This window comes from Mustela lutreola, chromosome 7 (assembly GCF_030435805.1).
Source record: "Mustela lutreola isolate mMusLut2 chromosome 7, mMusLut2.pri, whole genome shotgun sequence".
Classification (NCBI taxonomy): domain Eukaryota; kingdom Metazoa; phylum Chordata; class Mammalia; order Carnivora; family Mustelidae; genus Mustela; species Mustela lutreola.
This window is the reverse complement of record NC_081296.1, coordinates 147,822,623-147,844,404: the sequence shown is the minus strand read 5'-3', so window position 1 is coordinate 147,844,404 and position 21,782 is coordinate 147,822,623. Positions and strand designations below refer to the sequence as shown.

Genomic DNA, 21,782 nt, shown 5'->3' with positions numbered 1-21,782 from the left:
AGGACAACACAGAAAACTTTTCTCATTACATGCTAATGGGAGACGGACGCTCTCATTCACGCTAATGGGAGTGTGAATTCAGTAATTTTTAGAAAATTGCAAAGGCATGTCCTCTTTGGCCCAGCACTCCCGCTGCTGGGAACTTATCCTGCAGGTGAACTGGTACGTGTGCAAGTGGCACATGCCCCGGCCACTCACTGCCAGCAAGTCTGGAGACAGCCCTGGGGTCCCTGCCGAGAGCCAGTGCCCCCCCGCCCGGCATGCGCTCTGGGGGACATCCTCCGAGGGAAGGGGGCTCTGCCAGTCTGGTCTGGCTCTCGCCCAGGAGCAGCTCAGCCCACCTGCTCTCTCGTGTGCCGTTCACAGGACCCCTTGTGCGCAGAGAAGTGTGAGGGGGGTGCTGGCCCCTGGAGGCTGGGCGGCCCACAGGAGGGAGTGATTTATTCACGTCTGCCTGTTGGCAAGCACCGCACCGTGTCTTCTGCCAGCGCTGGGGGAGAGCGGTGCCTGGCACGTCCCTGCCTGCTCTCCTGCCCTCCTGCTTCATCCTGATATCGAACAGAGGCAGAGACACCACTGAGTCACTCGGTCTTTCTGCCTGCTCCCCTGGTGCACCTAGGTGCAGGTCAGCGATGGCCCAGCTGTGCCCTAAGCCACTGGTGCCTGTGAGCGGGGGCCTGGGAGGCAGACAGGGCAGGGGGAGTGTGGTGCAGGCCGTGGCTTGGGCCGGTGCCCAGGTGTCCTGCCCGCAACCCTGCTGGGTCCCGACAGGATGAGCGATTGGCTGGAAGAGGCGGCTCGCCACGCCGCGCCATCTGGCGGGGCCATTGTGGAGAGCATAAAGGAGGGAGCATGGTGGGCCGGGGCCGGGGCTGGGGCGGGAGTGGTCCAGCCGCAGGGGGGAGGACACCAGCCTCCGAGCGCACACCGGCCGCACACCGGCCGCAGGAGCCAGGCGAGGCCACCGCTGCAGAGCTGAGGTCTGGGTCATCGCTTCTTGGGGGGTGACGGATGACTCCCTGTCCCCCTGAATCTCAGCGAGAATGCTTTAAACAACTCTGGTTCTGAGCTGATTTATCGCTCTGCTAAGATGCAAAGGCAGTTTTATGTACTAGGTAATTAAGTGGCATTATGGACGGCTCGAGAATAAGTGGCTGCCGTTTTAATAATTAAAATAAATGACCCTTTGACTGCTCTCGACTCGATGGTGTTTTCCCTCAGTGTCGAGACCCTAGAGAAAGAGACGGCATGAGTGTGTGAGTGTGGGCACCTGTGTGTAGGTGCACACGTGGGTGTGACTGCATGTGAGCATACATGTGTGTGCATATCTGTGTTTGTTATGTGCGTGGGTGTGCGTGAGTGTGGCTATACATACCCGTGTATGCATAACCCCGCGTGTGCGTATGTGGGTGTGCAGTGCTGTGATTGTGCATAGCCATGTGCATGCACACGTGAGTGTGAGCACATGCGTGTATGCCTGAGTGTGCGTGCACAAATGGTATGAGTGTGTATATGCATGTGTGTGCAGGTGTGCATGTGTGTGTACATGGGTGTGAATGTGTGAATAGGTGTGTGCATGTGTGCCTATGCAGGGGGTTGCCGGAGGGGACTCCTCTCGGATCTCTGCTTTCCAGGACCGCTCCTGTGGCACACACATCATCCCGGGCGGGCAGGGCCCTGTCACCGGCTAGCTTTTGGATGTGGTCTCCTGTGTGAGGGGTGGCCCTGATTCCGACCTCAGCTCTTGGTAACGTGTGGCAGTGGCCGGGCTCGGTCTCAGCACCTGGATAAAGAGGGGACCACGCCTGTCCCACTGGGGGCTGGGCACCCGGGGCACATCAGCTGTCCTTTGCTGATTGAGAGGCGTGCGGACTCCAAGTCTGTGGATGACCCTGGCCCCCCACTGCCCTTGAGGTCTGAGTGACCAGGAGGGGTGCCATGAGGGGACAAGGTCATGGGCAGCAGAGATAAAAGGGGGAGCAGGACCGGAGGCCTGTGGGGGGCGATCTTGCCCCCATCCAGCCAAGGCATCTCCACCTGCCAGGGTCGCGGGGATCAGCCTGCGGGAGAATGTCATTGTTTTCTGCCCCAGACTGTCCTTCTGTTTGGAGGAAGGGTGGCCTTCCTCAGACCGTGCGGACCGTGGCACAGCGTGTTGTGCTGGCTGGCCATTTCTGGGCAAGGGTGCCGTTGAAGGCAGCTGGAGCCCCAGTTGGTGGATCTGCACCAAGGCGCGACACGGGTGGCCCCGGGAAGCGGGGTGAGGATGGAGGGGACGCACGGACTGCTGGGGCGCAGGCCTGGTGCTAGGCCCTGCACATGGACCGGCATCTCACCAGCGCTGCTGCGGAGAGGTCTTCCTCTGACAGCTGAGCAAGTGGCAGCTCAGTGACCTTCAGGTGCCCCAGTCACGAGGCGAGGCCGGGCACAATGTGCTCTTTTCCCCACCCTGCCTTCTGGATCCCAGTCCGAGCCTCCCCAGTCCTCCTTCCCAGTGAGGTTTCCTAGGCCCCAGCCCCAGCCGGACCTGGTGCCAGGACCTTGTGGGTCCCCAGGCTGGGCTGACCCTGCATCCTCCCCTCACGTCCCGTGCCCCCTCCCCCCGACCCGGCCGGGCGCCCTGACGGTGAGCTTAGCACCCAGGCTGCCGTTCTCCCGAGCTGTGCCTGCGTGACCAGACAGGCCCCTCCCATGTCCCCGGCCTGGGCTGTGCTTTCTGAAGGCCCCTGGGAGTGTCTGAGACAGCTTCTCGCCTTTGTTGGGCCCAGCCACGGCCACACTGTGTTTGTGGAGGAGTGTGGCACGTGACGGGCCCCGCCGGGCCTTTGGAAGCTGCTTCTGTCTGTGGGGCCACCCCTTCCTGTGGATGCCTCAGCCTGGTGCCTCCCCTACCCCCCCGCCTTGGCTGCTGTGAGCTCCTGGGACAGACCCTTGTCTTCCGAGTTTGTGACGCCAGGGCCTGGCACGGAGGAGGCAGCCACGAGCATCTGGGCCTGGGTCTGTGCCCCTGAGATAGCTGTGGGTCCCCGGGCTCCTCCCTGTGACCCTGCCTCTCCGAGGGGGCCCGTCTGGCCCCCAGTGCAGTTTGCCTGAGCGAGTCTCTTTCCAGGCTGGGGACGTGGAGTCATGCCAGCGCCGATCGGTTGCCGGAGTAACTTCCCCAAGTTCACGCTGTCCCCATGCTCAGATCCCAACACGTGGAGGCTTAATTTTGCCTGTCATGTTAGCGGCGCCGTGAGACCGTTGCCCTGAGGTGCTCCGGTTTGCTGAGGCCCCTGGGGTCCGGGGGAGATGGACCTCCGGTGGGCACAGCCCCTGATGCCGCCTGGTGAGCGCTCCTCCCCACAGAGCTGCAGGCTTGGGTTCTCTTCCCCTGGGAGGAAGGGAGGCACCTGCTGGCCCAGGACGGAGGCTGGGGTAGGGGGCTGACCCGACCAGGGCCGCCTCGCACTGTGGCTCCCTGTGGACTTGCTGCCTGTTCTGCTCTGCCCCATCTCTGTGATCCCTGAAGTGGAGAGGCTGGAGGTAGTGGTGGGCCTGGGGAGGTGGGCCCCCGTGGATTGTCCGGAGGATCTAGGACCATGTCCAGTGCCAGGAAATGTATACTGAGCCTTCTCTTCTCTCCCCTCTGAGCCCACGACAAGCAACCATGCTGCTCGAGGCTTCTCTCCCATGGTTGGGTGGGCTCGGGCCCAGGCAGCATTTAGGGGTAAGTGGTTGGCTGCGGGTGGACCCCCAGAAGCCCCTGGGTGGTCTTCGCTTGGTGAGGGGGCAGAGCAGAGGCTGGGATACTCTCAGGGCTGTGGGTCTGTGACCGTGGAGGACCCCACCTCACGTGGGCCTCTCACTGGCTCCCTCTCTGGGAGCTCCCTGTGCTCGTGCAGGCCCTGTGCTTCCGGGCACCAGGGAGGGGACCCCAGCAGTCACACACATCAAACGTGTCACCGCAGGCTTCTATCCAGTGGACGCAGGTCACGTCTCCAAGTGACCGACTGGGGACACCATAGTGGGCAGCCTCAGGAGGCCTGAGGGTCGGGATCCCCCAACGCCCTCTTGACCGGGTGTGGCTGGGCAGGCAGACAGGGCCCCTGCACGCTTGTGGGGGCTCTTTCCTCGTCTACGAACTGAGGACTTTGGGGTCTGCCTGGTTGTAGTGAAGTCTCATCGGGTAGCAACGAAGGTGTCCCAGCCCCTGCGTCCAGGCTAGGTACCGAAGCTTCATGCTGCCCTGATTTTTCCAGTGGGAGGGCCCCGGCCACCCCCTGAGCCACTGGCCACGTGCCGAGCTCCACCGAGGCCACTGGCGGAGTGAGGGGCCTGCTGGTCTCCCTAAGGCCTCCAGGTCAGGGAACATGGGTCTCCCTGCCTCTGCACTGGGCCTGGGGTGCGTCTTTTCATATCTGTCCTTTCAGAGGCTCTTCTGGCCTTGGGTCCCAAGGGACCATAGAGTCGCCCGTTCGGGGGGTAACTGCCCATTTCTGGCCCCCACCTTGGTCTCATGGTTAAGGTCGATCTCGTTGTTTGTTATGTGATAGAGCAGCTCCTCAGCACCAAGGTGACAGTGACAGTGGCTCCTGGGCTGCGCGGAAAAGAGCAGCAGAGCCCCCTTCCACAGTGCATCCCGCCCCTGGGGAACGCTCGGTGGTTGTCCCAGTGCCCAGCCCAGGTGTGGGCAGCCTTCCCGGGGCCAGGCCGTTGGGGGCCAGGCCTTGTAGTAGGAGGATCTCGGCCAGGAGTGGAGAACCACAGCAGAGGTCACCTGGTCCAGCCCATGTGCTGGCTGGGGCCACACGGCGAGGGGCGGCAGGCCAGGGCTCAGCTGGCCTAGTGCCGAGAGGTTGCCGATGCTCTTCGGGGACCATGCCAGGGAGCTGGACAGAGGGCTCTGGCCTGTGGCTGCAGTGGGATGTGACCCTGGCCAAGCGGGGGTAGCTCTCCAGAACACGGCTCTCTCCCTGGTAGGCTCTTTGGCCGTGGGTTGGGGGTAGTAGCTCTTTGGCCTGCTCCATACAGCTAGAATCCCCCTGAGGTGGGGGCTTGATTTCTCTTTCTGGCTCTGTGACTCCCAGGGAGGCTCAGCTCCTTTCCTGACTTTGGTTTCTTCTTGTAGAAGGGATTTCTCAGGTTCCCATGGGCTCTGGCATTGGGGTAGAGCTGGGCCATGGCTATTGATTAACCAAACTGTGCCCTTGTGGGGTATGTGACCAGTGTGGCCCTTTCTCTCTCTGGGCCATGGGGCTGGTGGCGGAACGGGGCGTGCTTGAGTCCCTGAGCTCCCTCCTGGGCCTTCCAAGAACGCTTCTCCTCTGTATCTTCATGTGATGGGTTTAAATGGCCACATGGAAGGGGCTTGGGCAGGACCCCTGGATGTCCTGAGAGGCAGAATTAGGAGTGCTGGGGGCCGGTCTGGCAGCTGGTGTGATGGAAGACTCTGGAATTGTAACAGGAAACTTAGTTCCTTACGGCGATCCCACCGTGTGTGTGTGTGTGTGTGTGTGTGTGTGTGTGTGTGTGTGATCATCACTGTTTCACTGATGGGAGAATTGAGACTCAGTGGGTTCATGGGCCATCCTTCCCTAGGCCTGACCTTGGCTGCCTATCTGAGCTGAGACCCCTCCCACGCTGCACACGTGAGCAGATGTGCAGACTGCGTGTGCCAGCCACCCCCGTGCGCCCGTCTGCTGCCGGGACAGGAGGGCAGCGTCCAGCCATGTCTGCAGAGAGGCTGCTCTTCCCCCAGAGCCCCCGGGACCCCGTCCCCGGGATGGCGGCGGCAGCTGGCGTGAGCGGCCCTTGCAAGGGGAGAAGAGCAGCTCCATGCCGTGCGCCCAGGAGGCCCGAGGCATTTCCTTGCTTCTGAGAGGATGTGCGTTCGCTAGAGACAGGAGGGTTTGGAGAAGTAGCAAGAAAACCAAAACACACACCTAGCGCCGTCCCCCAGCTCCTGCTCTGAGGTTTCCCTCTCTGGTTGAGCTGTTGTTCTCTCCGTGATGGTGTGTTTGGGCTGCTGGGTATCTCGCCACAGGTTTAATGTGGAGCCTGAGTTTTTGTGCTCAATGTGGCATCAGACCCTTTCTTCCCTTGGTCTTCGTAAAAACATCCCTTCGGGTGGGCCAGCCAGAACTTATGGACCCTCACCTGTTGTGGGACAAACACGGATGGCCGCCTGATGTACTGGCTGCTCCCTGGTGTCCCCCGGACTGGTTTCCATGCTGGGCCGTCCGCCTCAGGCTGGGCGCAGGTGTGGCTGGTGTCGGGGCTCTTGCCGGGGCTCCCAGGTACCTCCGGGGACGTGGCCATGTGGTGCTAAAGATCGTCGTGGCTGGGTGCGTGCACTGCTTTTCCCGAACGAACGCTTGCGTTCACTCCCGGGGCGACCTCCCGGGGGTCCTCGCGAGCAGGAGGAGCGCCCGCGCTGCTTGCCGGACGCGGAGCTCTGCGGATCCGGCCCCGTCCCAAGCCGCACACCGCGTGCTCTCTTCAGCCTCTTCCCCGCGGAGCCGTCCTGTGACGTTTCCTCCGAGGTTTTGAGGAGCGGGGACCTGCCGGGTGTTTGGTGTGTCTCATGTTGCCTTGCGATTGGAGTCGGAGTGTGTGGGTTTGGGGCAGAAACCACGGGTGGGGACACCGAGGGATGACACGTCCGGTCGGGACGCACCTGGCCTGTGCCGTCACCGGTCCCAGGCCTGTGCCGTCACCGGTCCCAGTGGACTTGGTCCGTCGGGTTCTGAGGTTTCCAGACGGTCTCCGCACTGCGAGGCGAGCACAGTAGATCTTTGAGACTCATCGGTAACCCATGGGGGCGCGTTGAGACGGCGGTGCCTGGTCCTCACCGGACCCTCGCGTGCCTGCACTGGGTGCCGCTCTGGCTTGTGAGGGGTGACTTCTGGCTCCCCCTTCCCCTCTCTACTTAGCTGTCGGCACTCTGCCAGGAGGGCCTCCCCCCTCTCCACACGGGCGTGTGTGCATGTCGTTTTTATCAGTGTGGACACAGGGATTCTATTTTATCCAACGTGGTTGTAGTCCCCAGCTCTCATTAGGATTGTCATGGTCACCTTGCCTGGGACAGACCGCTGGCTGCCGGCCAGAGAGGAGAGGGAGTTGGAATGTGACGTGTCCTCATAGGGTCACTGTGGGGCCTGGGGTGCCTGTTCTTGTCCTGGCCGTGCCACGGATGGCTTGTGACCTCAGACAAGTGGGGTGGATAGTTTGGGGTCTCTGGTTCACCCTGACGTCAGAAGGGGAGGTTGGACAGGCTGACCTTGAAGGCCTCCTTGTCCTGACCCCCACCCCCAACCAAGTTCCCGTCGGGGTCCCCTGCCAGGCCTTGTGCTGTTCTTCTGCTGAGACCTGGAGTTGGTTGTGGGGCAGTTCCTGGTGGCCAGCTGTCACCTGTCACCTGTGGGAGTGATGACATATTCCTTCGTGCCCCACCCCACTGCCTGCCTTCCTCCTGGCGCTTCCCCAGCTGAGGGGAGGGAGGCTGGCCTGGAGGGGGTGGAGCTTCCTCTGCAAGACGGAGGCATGTTTATTCTAGTGAGTAACCAAACATTGACCTCACCCTGGCACCTGGTCTCCTGACCTTCGGGTCTGTTCTTTTCCCAATCGTCCTTCAAGAAACACAGCTGCGCGGGCAGGTGGCGTGCAGCAGTGGCCTCCACCTTGCTCGCCACGCCCACCCGTGCCTACCTGCGTTCGAAGGGCCCTTGAAGGCTTTCACCGTCCTGGTTGTCCAGAGGGGTGTTCCGGGTCCCAGGGAGGGCAGGGGCCCACCCAGGGCCACACAGCAAGTGGTAACACAGCCGGAACTGGAGCTTAGGCCCCCAGTGCTCTGAGTACATCCCTGACGGCAGGTGCCTGGGTGTCTGTGCCCTTCTTACAGCGACAAGCCTCCCTGGGCACCCTGGTGGGTGTTGGACCCTGCGGAAAAGGCTGATGATTTCCACTTTGTCTCGGGGCGAGGCTTCGAGGATCAAGAGCAGGGTGCAAGGGGGTGAGGTTTGCTGACAGTCCCCAGACCCCAGGAGGCTTGGTGTGTGACGCTGCCCTGCTTTGGACTCTGCCTGGGCTCTGCATGTTTAGGTGGGGTCTGGCCTGCCGAGGCTGAGGGGACTGGGGGTCTCTCCAGAGTTGTGTGGGAGGGCTGTCGTGTGGGGCCGAGCAGCCCTCCAGGAAGGGGTAGAGGAGGAGCAGCGCCACTGGGCGGAAAGCAGTAGGACAGCTCCATGGGGCAACAGGAGCAAGACTGCCCCGGTGGTCCCAGGTCAGTGGGGGGGGCGGGGGAGTTGGGGTCTGCCTACAGGTGCTCAGCACACAGTCCCAGAATCACCAGGTGCTACCCTGGTGGGACCCCCAGTGTGGGCTTCCTCCAAAGGATAGCTCTGAGAACGGGGTGTCCCTCTGAGATGGTGACCCCCAGACCTCAGTGGATGTCCCTTGCTTAAGTGCCATGAGGGGACTCGAACTCCAAGCTTGTGCTTGGAAAGGCTGTGGAAGGACCTGTGAGGAGATTGCCAACCGCCCTCCAAGTTCCCGAGCTGCCATGGTGTGGCCCGCATATTCCAGAGTCCTCCTGGCAGCCCGTGGGGGGCATCACTCCTTCCTTAACAGAGGACGGTGCAGAGGCTCAGAGACGTTGATGCCTTAGTGCGAGGTCACACAGCTGTGATTACAGAGAGGCCCAGCTGGCCCCCCTCCTCTCCTGACCTTTGTCTCTGCGTCTGCCAGGGTAGATCACTCTTCCACTGAGGAGCCCACCCCTGGCCTGTGCTCAGCGACCTGGGGTGACCAGGTGCCTGGCAGGCAGGATGGTTGGCTTTATAACCAAAGAGGACTCTGCTTCAAATATCCTAGGAGGGTCCCAGGGCTAAATCGGATTCATACCCCACTTTCTAAGGTTTGTGGTGACACCCCAGCCTGGCTGAGATCTGGGAACAAGGCTGTAGGCCTGGGTGAGCCCGTGGAGGTGGGCGTGGCCCCAGGTGGCACCACTGTCCCCAGGCTCATCCTGGCTCATCGTGGAGGCGGGGAAGCTTCTGCTCGCCCCTCCTTCCCATCAAGGTCACGCTGTCTGCCTGTGGGGCGTGGAGCTGACACTGAGTGTCTGCTCTGCGCCCGGCCCTGTCCCAGGAGCTTTCGGACCCTTTCCTCTCTCAGACCTCACAAGCCTCCCAAGCTTGGTTTTTATCCTATTTTTAAGTGACACGTGGAGTCCATGGGCCTGGGTGAATCAGCGAGTCACAGTCGCGACTCTCGGCTCCTGGGGCTGTTGTCACAGACACCCCACGTTGGTGTCTTCGCACAGACGTGTTGTCTTCGGTTCCAGAGGTCGCCAGGGCTGAGGTGGGGGTGTCGGCGGGGGCCGTGCTCTTCCTGGAGGCCCGAGCAGGGCTCTGCTTTCCTGCCTTTCCATCCAGTCCTCGCTCGGGGCCCCTTCCGCACCCTCTGGGCCCACAGCCGGCCTCCCTCCCCGCTCTGTGCGTGGTCACACCACCCTGGGACCACTGCGGGGAGGGCTCTGTCTCCGCTTAAACATTTGGCCCCCAGAATGGGCCAGGCGGTCCCCCCACCTTGGGTTCTGCAGCCTTCGTCCCTCTGTCAAGTCCCTGCTGCTGGGGGAGGTCACTCCCAGGCTCCCAGGCTCCGGGGTTCAGGTGTGGGCACCTTTGTGGGGACGCTTGTCTGCTGAGTACACGTCACTAGTCCGGGCTGCGATCTCCATCCCAAACAAGTCCCCGGGACGTCACATGGGGAAGTCAAGGCCACGTGGACGGAGCTCCTGGGGACGGGCCCCTCTGCGGTCCTCCGCGCACCACTCTGCCTCGCCCCTGCAGTGCCCTCGGCGGCCGAGGCCACGGCACACGGTGCCTGTTGTTGGCGTCGCCCGCCTGGGTCTTTCTCTGCGACAGACTCCAGGCTCGGAAGGGGTTTGTTTGGTCCTCCGGTGGCAGGAGGGGCGCCGCCTCCCCAGAACTTGGGGGAGCGGTGATGGCCTTGAGCCTGTGACCCTCCCGTCAGTTGTTATCCTGCTGGGGGTCGTATGTGGAATGGGAGTACGGTCTGCTGTCCCCCGTGCCAGCTCTGTGTCATTGAACTGGACGGGTCCTTGTTGCCTCACCTAATTGTAGGGACGCCGTCTTTGAGGGGTTCTGAGTCACCCCTGTCCTGCCAGGGAGCCCCCAGGACATCTGGGACTCCTGCTCCACTTCTCAGGGGCCTAGGAGGAAGGGGCCTCTCTGAGACGGCAGAGCAGGTGGGACAAAGGGGTCTGCTTTTGTCCCCCAACTAGGCACAGGAGGGCGACTTCCACCTGTCAGCCTCTCCATCCTGGGGACCCCTCCCCTCCCGATGGGCTCCTGACCTGCTGAGGTTGGACTGCTCCCATGGGGTGGGGATGGCCCCCAAGGAGCCCAGGGCCGGGGGCGTTTGGGGGTCTTCTGAGACAGCCTGGTCACCAGGAGCCGGGGAGGGAGATGTGCTGAGCCCAGGAGTTTGTGTGCTGCCCTTTTTCCATTTTACTTAAAAAGCATTATTTATTATTATTATTTTTTTGGTTAGGAATTCTACAAAAAGCAAGAAGCTTGGACAATAATGAGGCAACTATTTTTTCCACTGCCTACCTTCCTCAGGTTGTTAAAGAATACATGTCCGCTCCAGAGCCTTTCCTTGCAGGAAACAAGTGCCACAGGTGTCGATGAGGGGCTCCTGTGTCCCCGCCATCCCCCCGAGAGACCCTCAGCCTGCAATTCAGTGCCTATCACTCTCCTGCAGAGCTTTCTACTTCTCGTCCGTCACAGGTCCATGAACCACGTGTGACGGGGAGACTTTGTAGGAACGAGGTCCTTTCTGCACATGGCCTTTCGCTACTTGCGCCCACTGTGCTTCGGAGACCTGTCCCCGTTGGTACCTCTAGCTCTTTGTTTCTACCTCTACTGTTTTGTTGTTGGTTGAAACCAGTTTTTCCTGTTTTCTGGGAAGACATTTAGGTGGTTTCCAATTTTTTGCTGTGGTAGTGGGTGCTGGGGATATGCTCTTCTACCTGTGTCCTCCCGCACCCGTGCCGGGCTTCCCTGGGGGCGTGTGCGGCGTCTAGAGCCCGGAGCCACGCCGGGCGGCTCTCCGATCTGCCGCGCCGGGGGGTACCCTGCGTCCCCTGGTTCTTCAGCGCTCGCCGAATTCCCACGGTAACACTCTCTGCTGCTCCCTTGGCTGCAGTGGCATCTTCCTGTCTTCATTTGCATTTCTCTGATGAGGTGCTGTCAGGTGTCCTGCCGCTTGTTTCCCCTTGTGACTCACCTTCTGTGGAGACTTTGCTCCCAGTACCCGCGGACTCCCGTACTGATCCGTAGGAGCATTGTGTGTCGTCCGTGCGACCCTCCGTCCGCTCTGCACCCGACTTGCACGAAGCCCTTCCCGGACGGCCGCTGCCCTCCTGACGGTGCTCACGGATCTGTTTGCTGTCGGGAGCGGCTGTGATGCTCCCGCAACACGGGCTGACAGCGCTTCCTTTGATGGTTTGTGCTTTTGTTTCTTTCTTTTCTTTTCTTTTTTCTTTTTTTTTTAAAGATTTTATTTATTTATTTGATAGATAGAGATCACAGGTAGGTAAAGAGAGAGAGAGAAGGAAGCAGGCTCCCTGCTGAGCAGAGAGCCCGATGTGGGGCTCGATCTCAGGACCCTGAGATCATGACCTGAGCCATAGGCAGAGGCTTAACCCACTGAGCCACCCAGGTGCCCCTGTTCTTTTTGCTTCTTGACGGAGAAAGCCTTTTTACCTGGAAGCAGAAGTTGTCCTTTTTAATAACTGCTGCACTGACACAGAATTCACACAGTTTGTATATATATGACAGTTGAACATTGTTGAGTATAATCACAGAGATGCGCAACCATCGGAACTAGTTCCAGAGGGTTTTTATCACTCCAGAAAGAGACTGTACCCGATCGTTGTCACTCCCCAGTGCCCCTTCCCCTCGGCCCCTGGCAGCCGCCGACCGACTCTCTGTCTCTGTGAACTTGCCTATTCTGGACATTTCAGACACATGGAATCGTACCAAATGGGGTCTTCTGGGACCGACTTCTTTCCTAGAGCATCAGGTTGTTAAGGTCCGTTCCACATGTTGCAGACTGTGTCAGAAAAGCCCCAGTTGTCCCTCTGTCCTTTCACGTAGCCCGCTCTGACCCAGCTGGAGCTGCTTTCTGTGTGTGGTGTGAGGTTGGGATCCAATTTTGTTCTCGATGGTGGCCGGGCAGCGGCTGGAGCTCCGCTCACGAGACACTCCGTCTTTCCCCCGTGGGCGCAGAGTGCCGCATGGGCCACATGGCAGGTTGTGAGCTTCTCTGGGTTCCTTTCTGCCCCTCTCCTCCCTCCCCGCCCCCACCACGGGGGTTTGGCGTCTTTCCACGGAGTCCCTTCCGCATGGAGCTCTCCGGACGGTCACCGCTCCTGCAGCCCCACCACCTGGCTCGTGATAATTTATTCTTGTTTTCACTGAATCACGGAAGCCCTGTCCGGAGGGGATGCTGCTGCCTGAGGTCACCGCTGGGAGCCCCCACCTTCTCTTGCTCCCTAGCCTTGGAGCCCCAATGTTGCTTCTCATGCACGGGGTCACAGCTCTCAGCCTTACCTCTGGCTCCCCAGTGTCTGGGAACAGGGACCTCCTGGCTCTGATGCCCCACCTAGATTTTCCCAGTTTCCTGGGCTGGCCCCGTGGGCCACACGTTGCCTCCTCTGCCCATGACTGGAGTCCCCTGGTGTCCTGCCCCCGCCAGCGCCTCCCCCACTGTTCCTGCCTCCTCAGAAGGACAGTTGGCCCCATCATGCAGGGCCTGGCACTCAGGAGACACCTGCTTGACAACGAATGATGAAAACAAAGCCCCTCCTTTCCCCCCAAACTAGTTGAGGTCTCGCTTTCTTGTTACCAAGGGGCTTGGTGTGTAGATGTGGGGCTCAGTAAATTAGATGTGGGGCTCAGTAAATATTCATCTCCCCACCCCACTTCAGATGTGAGTCCTGCGTACCTTAGCCCTGTCCGAATCCTTGCATTTCGGCGGTGTTTGCAGGGGTTTTTAGCCCCCCCCCCCCCCAGTTAATAATCAGGGCCCAACGGGGTCCCTCAGAGATGGAGCTGAGAGGCGGACGGTTTCAGCAGTCACCGCTCAGCATAGATCATGGATCAGGGGCTCTCGGCCTCACTTGTGTGTTAGAATTACCTGGAGGGCATCTAAAATGCATATGGACATCCAGGAGTCTCTCCTGGAGTCTAATATGGTCAGTCTCACGGGGAAAGAGATCAGATGTTAGAAAGTCCCCAGGGAGGGTACGTGCAGCTATGCCAGGAGCCACTGGGCTGCATGTGCCTTGACCTGTGTGGCTCGGCGACCCTGCCGGACAGGCTGGTAGACTTCGATTCTTGGCCTCTCTCTGTAACTTCCAGTCATTCAGCGTGGAATTGGGGTTGCTGGGAGAGGAGACTCACAGTGCCCGCCACGGGCACACGCAGGTTAATTTCTGGGCATGAAATTAACAGGAAGGGGAGTCTTTTTTTCCTCTTCTCCTCTGGCTGGAAATAATGGCATGGTTTCATTTGGAACGACCAGGTTTCCCAAGCACTAGACGGAGAGATGAGGTTGAATGTTTGGGCCAAGAGCACCAGAGGCTACCAAGCAGATCCAAAGTGGGCACGTTTTCCATCAGCTAAGCTGGGCACAGCCCCCTTGACCTTGCAGTATGGTGGTGGGGGTGGGGGTTGTAGTTTTCCCTGGAGTTAAACGCCAGGCACTCCTGAGGTCCTGAAAAGCAGGGTGCTGATCCACCGGGGTCCCTGGGACTTCGCATGGAGCCAGCAAAGGGGCAGGTAGCTAGCCAGGGGACGGCCATGGGTTTCAGGAGAGGCTGAGAGCTCCCCGTTTTCATTAATGCAATTGTTTTTCATAGCGCGCCCCCCCCCCCCATTCATTTTCTTTCCTTCGTGGATGGAGAGGATGGGACTCCTGTTGTGGTCATTCCGTTTCATCTCTAGCGTTGGTGGAATCTAAGGTTTCCGTGATCCTGCCTGTCTTGGCATGGACGGGTCGGGTACCAGCCTGTTGGCCAGAGGCTGCTGGGCAGTGTTTTTACTGTGTGACTTGGGGCTTGGTACTTAACCTCTCTCTGATAACAGGGCCCAGTGATAACAGGGCCCAGCCCATCGGCTTGCTGTGAGGATCAGGGGCGACTGTCGGGGTTTTGCTCGGTGCCTGCTGGCATCCGGTAGATGCTCAGTAGAATTTGTGGGTGCCCAGGGGAGGACGGGTTCCCTTCTCAATGCCCTGCGTGGGCGAGAGAACTCTTAACTGCGTCTAGGGCCCTGCAAGTCCATGCTAAGCTTGTGACTGGCTGTCTCGGCCCAGGCGCCTCTGTATGGGTCTGAGGGCAGCTCGGGTGGGCGGCCCAGCAGAGGAGGGGGCAGTGGGGGCCAAGGTGCCCGGCTCAGTACAGCCACTCCTGGAGGCATCCTCCTGGGAATCTGATGTTCCCCTGATATGCCTCCCTCAGCCCCCTTGTCTTCATCCATAACTAATACGTGTCTCACGTTCAGCCCACATCTCCAGGGCCGCAGCGCGTGCCAGGAAGCAGACGCTAATGAGGTCGGCTCTGAGGCTCCTGTGCCTGCCTGCCACGGTCCTACCCCTGTGCCTTTGCTTCTGCTGTGCCCTGCTCAGACTTGCCTTCCACCCCACTGTCTCGACCTGCCTGTCAGAGTCCTGTGTGCTCTTCAAGGCTCAGCTCAGATGCCTCCTCCTACAGGATGGAGCCCCTGATTTTTCCTCGTCAGCTCCTCCTTGCCCTCTGCCCCCCTCCCCCGCCTGTACCTCTGCTCTCTGCCCTGGAGCAAATGTGGTTATTCCTGCGGCTCCTTCATTGGGCGGAGGCATTCTCACAGAGGGGGACCATGCCCCTGGACAAGCAGGTGTGACTGCTGGTCCTGCCGGGGGACCGGCTCTATGAGCTTGGGCAGACCCATTCCCTCTGTGAGCCTCTGTTTCCTCCTCTGGAGGCCAGGCTTTCTGCCACCCTCCTGGCAGAGTTCCTGGGAGGGGCAGAGCGAGCACACTGCCCTGGGGTCGGAAGTGGCTTCTCCTGCCTCCTCACCTGTGTCTGGAGCCTTCAGCGTTCTAGGAGCTTCTGTCCAGCAGAGGCCCAGGGAGTTGCTGGGGTTAGAACATCCTCCGAGTCCTTTAAGGAGATGGACCATTTCCAGCTTCTGCGGGATCCGTGTCTGGGGCCTTGCTGAGGGACACCTAGAAGTGCCCTGGGTCAGGGGCAAGGGCAGCTGGAGCAGGCGGCTCCAAGACCTGTTGAATCTGGTCTGTGGTCAAGGTTGGGGGGACAGAAGCCACTTGGGGACCGAGCACCCGCCAGCAGGACCAGGTGCTGCAGGAAGTGTGGCCTTTGCTGCTGTCTAGAGCCCGGGGCTGCCCTGAGCCCCTGAGCCGGAGGGAAGGCGAGGCCCCTGCGTGGTCTCTGACCTTCACCTCCCCGGGACTCGCTTACCTCGTCTGGAAGTTGCCCCACCGCCCGGGCCTGCTGTGACATTTTGACTTCCGCGACCTGACCTGCGGGTACCGGTGGACACTTGCCTTCCCCCTGGGGCTGAGTCCTGGCTGGGGGCTCCGGAGGAGAAGGGAGCAAGCGAAGAAGCCGGCTTTCAGGAGTCACGAAGATGCTTTCAGGAATCCTATCCGTCCTCTGGGGACAGAGATGGAAGCCGGGAATGATGAGGGGGCCTTGTCCGAGGAGGCCCGTCTGCCCCCATGGAGCCCCCGGCCTGAGCCGACCCCTCTTAACGAAGTGGAAGGAGAAGGGAATTGAATCACCGAGTGGCGGCCGGGAAGTGTCAGCCACCCCCACGGAGGAGGCCCGAGGCCGGGTGTGGCTGGCTGTCCTGCTGATGACCTACCACAAAGCCTGCCTGTCCCCAAGACCCTGTGGGCAGCCTCCTTACCAGGAGGAGGCTTAGAAGGGGAAGCAGCTGGAGGGTCAGGCCCTGTGTGTCACCATGCGTCACTGTGCGCCCCCCCCCTCCGGCCCCCACTTCTTCCTCTGGTGGGGTTGGGGGCGGTCCTTCTTTCTCCTAAGGAGCGACAGACATGGTTGGCACTCTGCCCAGATCCCCGTGGCACTTCCTGCTTCTGTGTCCACGGCCCGCGGCACCTGCTGGAACTTGCTGGCACCTGCCACTCTGGGAGCTCATCCTGTCCACTGCCCAATGGGGCAGTGCTGGGAATTAGCCCCTCTGTCCCCTGTGAGCAGCGCCTCCCCCACCAGTGAGCCCTGGTGCAGGGGGTAACGCTGAGCCCCGCAAACTCCCCAGCAGAATGGAATTACTTTCATCCGCTCCTTCTGGTCCCTGCCTTGTCTCCCACTCCTGCCCCTGGGCTTTCCGGGGTCACCTTCCCCATTCCCTGTGTGGACCCAAACCTCTGTCTCACCCCGACGGAGACGTGGGCTCCTGGTGTGGCCACTGTTGCTGCCGAGGGACATTCTGAGTGACACTTGCCCTTCGCACCCAGGATGCTGTGCCGTCTGTGTCTCTGGCAGTGCCGTGTCGGGGTGCTCTGTGCGGGCCGTGGGTGCTGTTTCAGGCTGGGCACCTGCTGCCGGCCGGAACCTATAGGCTAGGAGACTCACCCCTGGCACGATGCCTTCCTATTAGGTCTTCAGGCTTTTCCCACACAAGAGGCTACTACGTGCCTAGAGCGGAGTTGGCAAGGAGGGTTTCCGGGGCTAATGGGATGGCGTGACCCGCTCTGGCTGCCAAGTTCTAACCATGAGGACTAACAGTGAGGCTGCGACCATGCTGCCTACCTGAGGAGGCCATCAGGATATCAGAGTGGGGAGCGATGGGACCTGGCCCCAGACTCAGCCTCTGAGAGGGCAGGGGGACTGGGGAGCTCGCAGACCTGCAGGCTCCATGAGTCCCTCCCATCCGTGGGCTGCACGGCCCTCCTCCCTCCCTGGGGAACACAGGATCCTCTAGGAGGCCGAAGCGAGGGCTGACGTTCCGGCGCTTTAAGCAAGAGCATCGCCTGCCCCGGCCCCTTGCTGCCACCCTCTTCCCCCGCCCAGATGGAAGCTGGATTGTGACTCCTCCAGAATTGGTGCAGGGGGGCCTGGGGAGGGTCTGAGGGGACACATTGGCCAGCCCATCCTGGGGTCCCTTCTGTAGTCTCCTCCTTCATTTTCCCTGCAAGCAGCCAAGCCGGGAAATGACGCATGCCTCCCTTGGGGCCCCGTTCCTCGCCACTGCAAACCCTGGGATTAATTTAATTACACGCTCATCTCTGAGAGGCTGGGGCTCCGAGGCGCCCCGCGGGATCACGAGTTGCCCAAGGCTGCTGGGAAGGATCATCCTCCCAGGGAGAAGCCCTCTGGGGCCTCCCACCCCTGCCCCAGAAGGCCCGTCTTGCAGCCACCCTGCCCTGCCGCAGGACACCTGCTCTGACCCACGGGTAGCCCGGGGTCTGGCTCCTGGGCCCCGGGCAGGGGTCAGAGCCTGGTCTGGGGAGCTGCATGTGGCAGAAGGAGAGGAGGCTCCTCTAGGACATGGGGACATGGGGAGGCAGCCCCGAATCTTCTTCACCTCCCCGGGAATGGGCACACCTGGCTGTCTCTGGGCCTCGGGAGGGGCCCCCAGAGCGGAGCTGGGAGAATTCTGATGGGCTGACTCCGGCCACCCTTCTGCTTCCGTGGTGTCACCGGGGTGCCCTGCACCACGCCATTGCTGTAATTTAATCTTTTCTCCTTTTCTATAAAAGAAAGACTTTCTGCCTATATTGGAAATAGATTATTTGAAAATTAACGAGAAGGGGTGTGAATAAATAAAAACCCCCTTGTTCCCTCCTGTGAGCACCACCGGCCACATGTCCACGCGCCTCCTTCTGGAATTCACTTCAACGCAGAGGTATCTGTACACGTTGAGAGCAGTTCTACCTCTCGCTTTGGGTCCGGAGCTTTCCAGCGGCGTGTGAAGGCTTTTCCGTGTTGTCGAGAAGAGAACCTTCCCGAACATCTTCTGAGTGACGGCTGGACCCTCCGCTGCTCCCAGACAAACAGTTATTTCCATTTCTGGCCGCAGCCGTTACACCGTCTTTATTATTAGAATTCGTTCTTTAGGATGGTTGCCATTGGAAGCACCGGGTGATTTAAGATGTTTCCAGACTGCCCCTGTGGTTTGGAAAGCCCACCGAAGCCCGACGGTCTCAAGTGGACTTGGTTCTCTGAAGCTGCTTGGGGTTCGGGGCTGACAGAAGCCGGCGGGTCAGGGACAGTCCCTCGGCTGGTGCCCGCATGTGGCCTGTGAGTGAGGACAGCCGGCCCGTGGGCCCTGGCGGCCGTGGGTGGGCAGGTGGGCTGATGTGGGGTCATTTTTCCCCCCCGGTGTTGCCTCTGCCCCTTCCCCTTGCTCCGGCCCTTGGCCTCCCCTCTTCTGTCCTCACTGCCATCCTGGGGAATGTGGCGGACCCTGCTGGGGCCGGGGGACCCCCTTGCTCTGATGGGACCCGCGGTGTGTCAGACCCGCCTGCTGCCCAGCGAGGGTGCCGGGGCCGGTTGGTGCATCTGCTGACTCCGGCCTGGTCCACGACTGTGGCTGCAGTCTGACCGAGAAAGGAAGTGCTGGGAGCTCCCTGTTGACCCCAGAGGAATTGGCAGCGGATAGCTAGAACTGTCCCTGTATCAGGGAACTGGGGGCAGAGGCAGCGGGCCCCTCTTCCAGTGGCTCAGTGGCCGCACAGGGCAGTGAGTGAGTGGCCGGGGTGCACACAGGGGATGGGTCCTGTCCTGTCCTGGGTCCTCTCCCGTGCCTGGCATCGTGGGCCCACGGTGGGGGCTGCGGAGAGCGGGGTGGTGGGGGGCGGTTTGTCGTGGCGCCCGAGGACTGGGCAGTCGTGCAGCGTCCCGGAGAGAGGCGTGCACAGGAACCTGTCTTCTTTCTGGGACCAGTGTCTCTCAATGGCTCGATGCTGTCAGCTCCGCTCAGAGCGGCCAGACCCTTGGGGTCCTGAGCACTGACCCACAGGGGGGTTGGGGGCGGAGCTGGATGGTGGGGAGAGGGTCTGGCAGGCTGGGCCCGGGGCTCCCCAGCTCACCTGGCAGCAGGTGGGGGACACTGTCCTCTTAGCCCCCTCCTCTGGAGAATGGGGAGGTCTGCTGGACCCTTGCCAGGTGGGTGGTGGGTCTCCCCTCCCCCACTGGGCCCACTGGAGGGAGACCACGCAGGGGTCTGCTAGGTATTTGGGTCTCCTTGTCTTAACGAGTGAAGGTGAGAGAGCTAGGGATCTTGGTCGTTTTTGTCCTTTTTCCCAGTGGGTGTTCCAGGGAACCCTTCTTGCGGACAGCACGCAGAGGAGCCAGAAAGGTGGGGAACCCAGGCTGCACCCATCTCCCTCCCAGGGCCCGGGGGGGCCTGGCACACCGAGCGATGAGGCCTTTCCCATCAGGCGCGTTCTCATGGGAGCGATGTGGGAAGAAGTGTTTGTCCGTCCCGGCTGGCTGAGTGAACGGAGGCCCTGGGGTGGGCAGGGGAGGCAGGCACGGGGCATGGACTGGGGACCGCCGGCTGGAGAAGGGTGCGAGGAAGGCCTGGCCAGGGTCCCCTGCCTGGTCAGGTGGGATCGCCGATTGCCAGGCATGCACGCAGGGTCCACGCGCGGAGGCCCTTGGGGTCACCCTCCTGCTGCCCTGAGTTGTGCCGTGAACAAGCCCCTTCAGCTCTAGAACCGTGATTTCCTGGCTGTCAGCGGGAGCTCTGTAGAGCTGGGGGCTCAGCGAGGTGGTTTGGGGGGCACAGCCCCCTGCTGTGGGAGGTTCCCTAGAACCCCCCACCCCCAGCCCAGCTGCCAGATCCTTACCAGTGCCGTCCCCGAGGCTGAGGGTGGCAGGCCTGGTGGGGAGTGGCCCTTCTCCCTCTCGAGAAGGCCCGGCATTCCTGAGTGCTGACTGGTGCTGACCTGGGGCAGGAGGAGCCGGTTGTGTAATTCCCCAGCAGCTAGTGGGTGGGCCCGGCCGCCCCCAATTCCTGTCCCAGGCTGGGCTGCTGCTCCTGGGCCTGGTCCAGCGCTGGGTGGGCGGAGCTCCTGAGGGGCCTTGGATAACAGAGTGCCCCACAGCAGGTCGCTCACTGGGTGGAGGGGCACCTGTGTGCAAAAGTGGGGGTGCCCTCAGAGAATGGCCTTCCCGATGGGCAGGAGCTCTGAGGCCCAGGCCAAGCCCCCGTGGAGTGAGGTCATGGCATTCTGGGCAGGGGGCCGCCAGGTGAGCACCAGTGGGAAGGGCATGACATCCGTGTCCCCAAGGGCCCGGGCTCAATGGCTGTGCCAGCTGTGTGCTCGGGATGGACAGAGTCTTCATTTTCCCGCCACTGCATGATAGCCCAGCGCGTCCTAGCACAGCGCTCATCCCCTGGCCCACCCCGGTGTGTTCAAAGTCCTGTGGGGTCCATCTCCCCAGGCTGCGGTGTAGAGAGGTGGCTTTGGTCGAAATTCTGGTGACTTCTGAGCTAAAAGGCTGGTGTAATGGGCTCTGTGTCCTGTCGGGTGGAGGTGGGTGCAGGAGTGGAGCTGTGACTGGCCCAGTGGACGGGAGTGTAGGCCGTGTGAGCTCCAGTGAGGTGTTGGTATGGACGAGAGGTGCCTAGCCTGTCCCATGCTGGGTGGCTGCAGACCAGGTGCGGAGGTGCCCCGTGCCTCTGGCTTGGGACCTGATGCCCCACCTGCACGACTGCACCTGCCGAGATGGTCTGGTCGCCTCGCCTTCCCTGCGCCATGGTCCGCATCCATCCCTGGGCCCCTCTGTTTCTGGTTGCCCTCAGGTCCCAGCCCAGTCGTCCCCCTCACCCAGCCTGGCTTGGAGTGACTCAGTCCTTGCTTTTCTCCTCTGCCGGCCGAGCTGATCTGGGAGTTAGGGTGGTGGAGTTTTGCCTGCCTGTCTGATGGGATTGGAAATCTGGTCAGTGTGGTGAGGGAGGGTGGATTTCAGGAACCCTGCCGCATTCCGAAACTGGGGGTGCATGGTTGGGGAGTGCGTCACTGGCTTGGCCCGGGCCCCGGCCCCTGGCTCCTCTCGTTCTTAGAGTCCGTCAGGAAGGATGGCATCTCACCTGCACTACGGACAGCCCCTCCGGCTGCAGGTTGTTGAGACGCTCCTGTGTGTCAGGTGTGGGGGGAGCAGAGGAACCCCGGATACTGACCCAGTATGCTCAGCAGACTCATTTTCCCCACCGTGCTGGGGAGGGGGCTCCCTGGACCCCATGCCCTGCTGGGCGCTGCCCCCTGGCTGTGAGGGTCCCGTCAGGGGATGCTGGGGAGTACTTTCTGGATGTGAAGCAGCACAGAGGCCAAGGGAACAGGCAGGGAACCCCCGTCCTTCCTGCAGGTCCTGGAAACCCTGGCCGGGAGGCTTCAGGCAGGCATATGGGTGTCTCAGTGGAGACCGAGTTGGCCATGACTGATGTGCTCCCCACTTGTGTCGTTACAGATCCCTCGTCCACCTACATCAGGCAGCTGGAGACCAAGGTGAGGCTGCTGGAGGGGGACAAGCCCCTCGTACAGGTAGGCCGGCTGCGGGGAGACTGCAGGCGAGAGTGCTTACTGCACCCTGAGGTCCAGCATGAGCCCTGCCCCCCGCCCCCACTCCAGGGCCCACCCCTGTCCCAGCTGACCGGGGCCTTCCTTCCCCCTCAACTCCCATAAATGCCCACCTGACCCGCAGCCATCCGAGGCATCCCCTGGAACTTGGGGGTCAT

At 61.3% G+C, this 21,782-nt stretch overlaps 1 protein-coding gene across 4 annotated transcripts in view; it reads left to right on the top strand.

The window, feature by feature from the left end:
- CCDC85C (coiled-coil domain containing 85C) overlaps window positions 1–21,782 on the top strand; it is a 71,373-nt gene that overhangs the window by 35,166 nt on the left and 14,425 nt on the right. For 2 of the 4 annotated variants that reach the window (XM_059183086.1, XM_059183085.1), the window contains exon 2: window positions 21,515–21,552. In XM_059183086.1, the coding sequence (XP_059039069.1) occupies window positions 21,515–21,552 (38 nt within the window). Of the gene's footprint in view, window positions 1–21,514; window positions 21,589–21,782 lie in introns of all 4 variants that reach the window. The other 2 variants (XM_059183084.1, XM_059183083.1) reach the window with 1 other exon arrangement.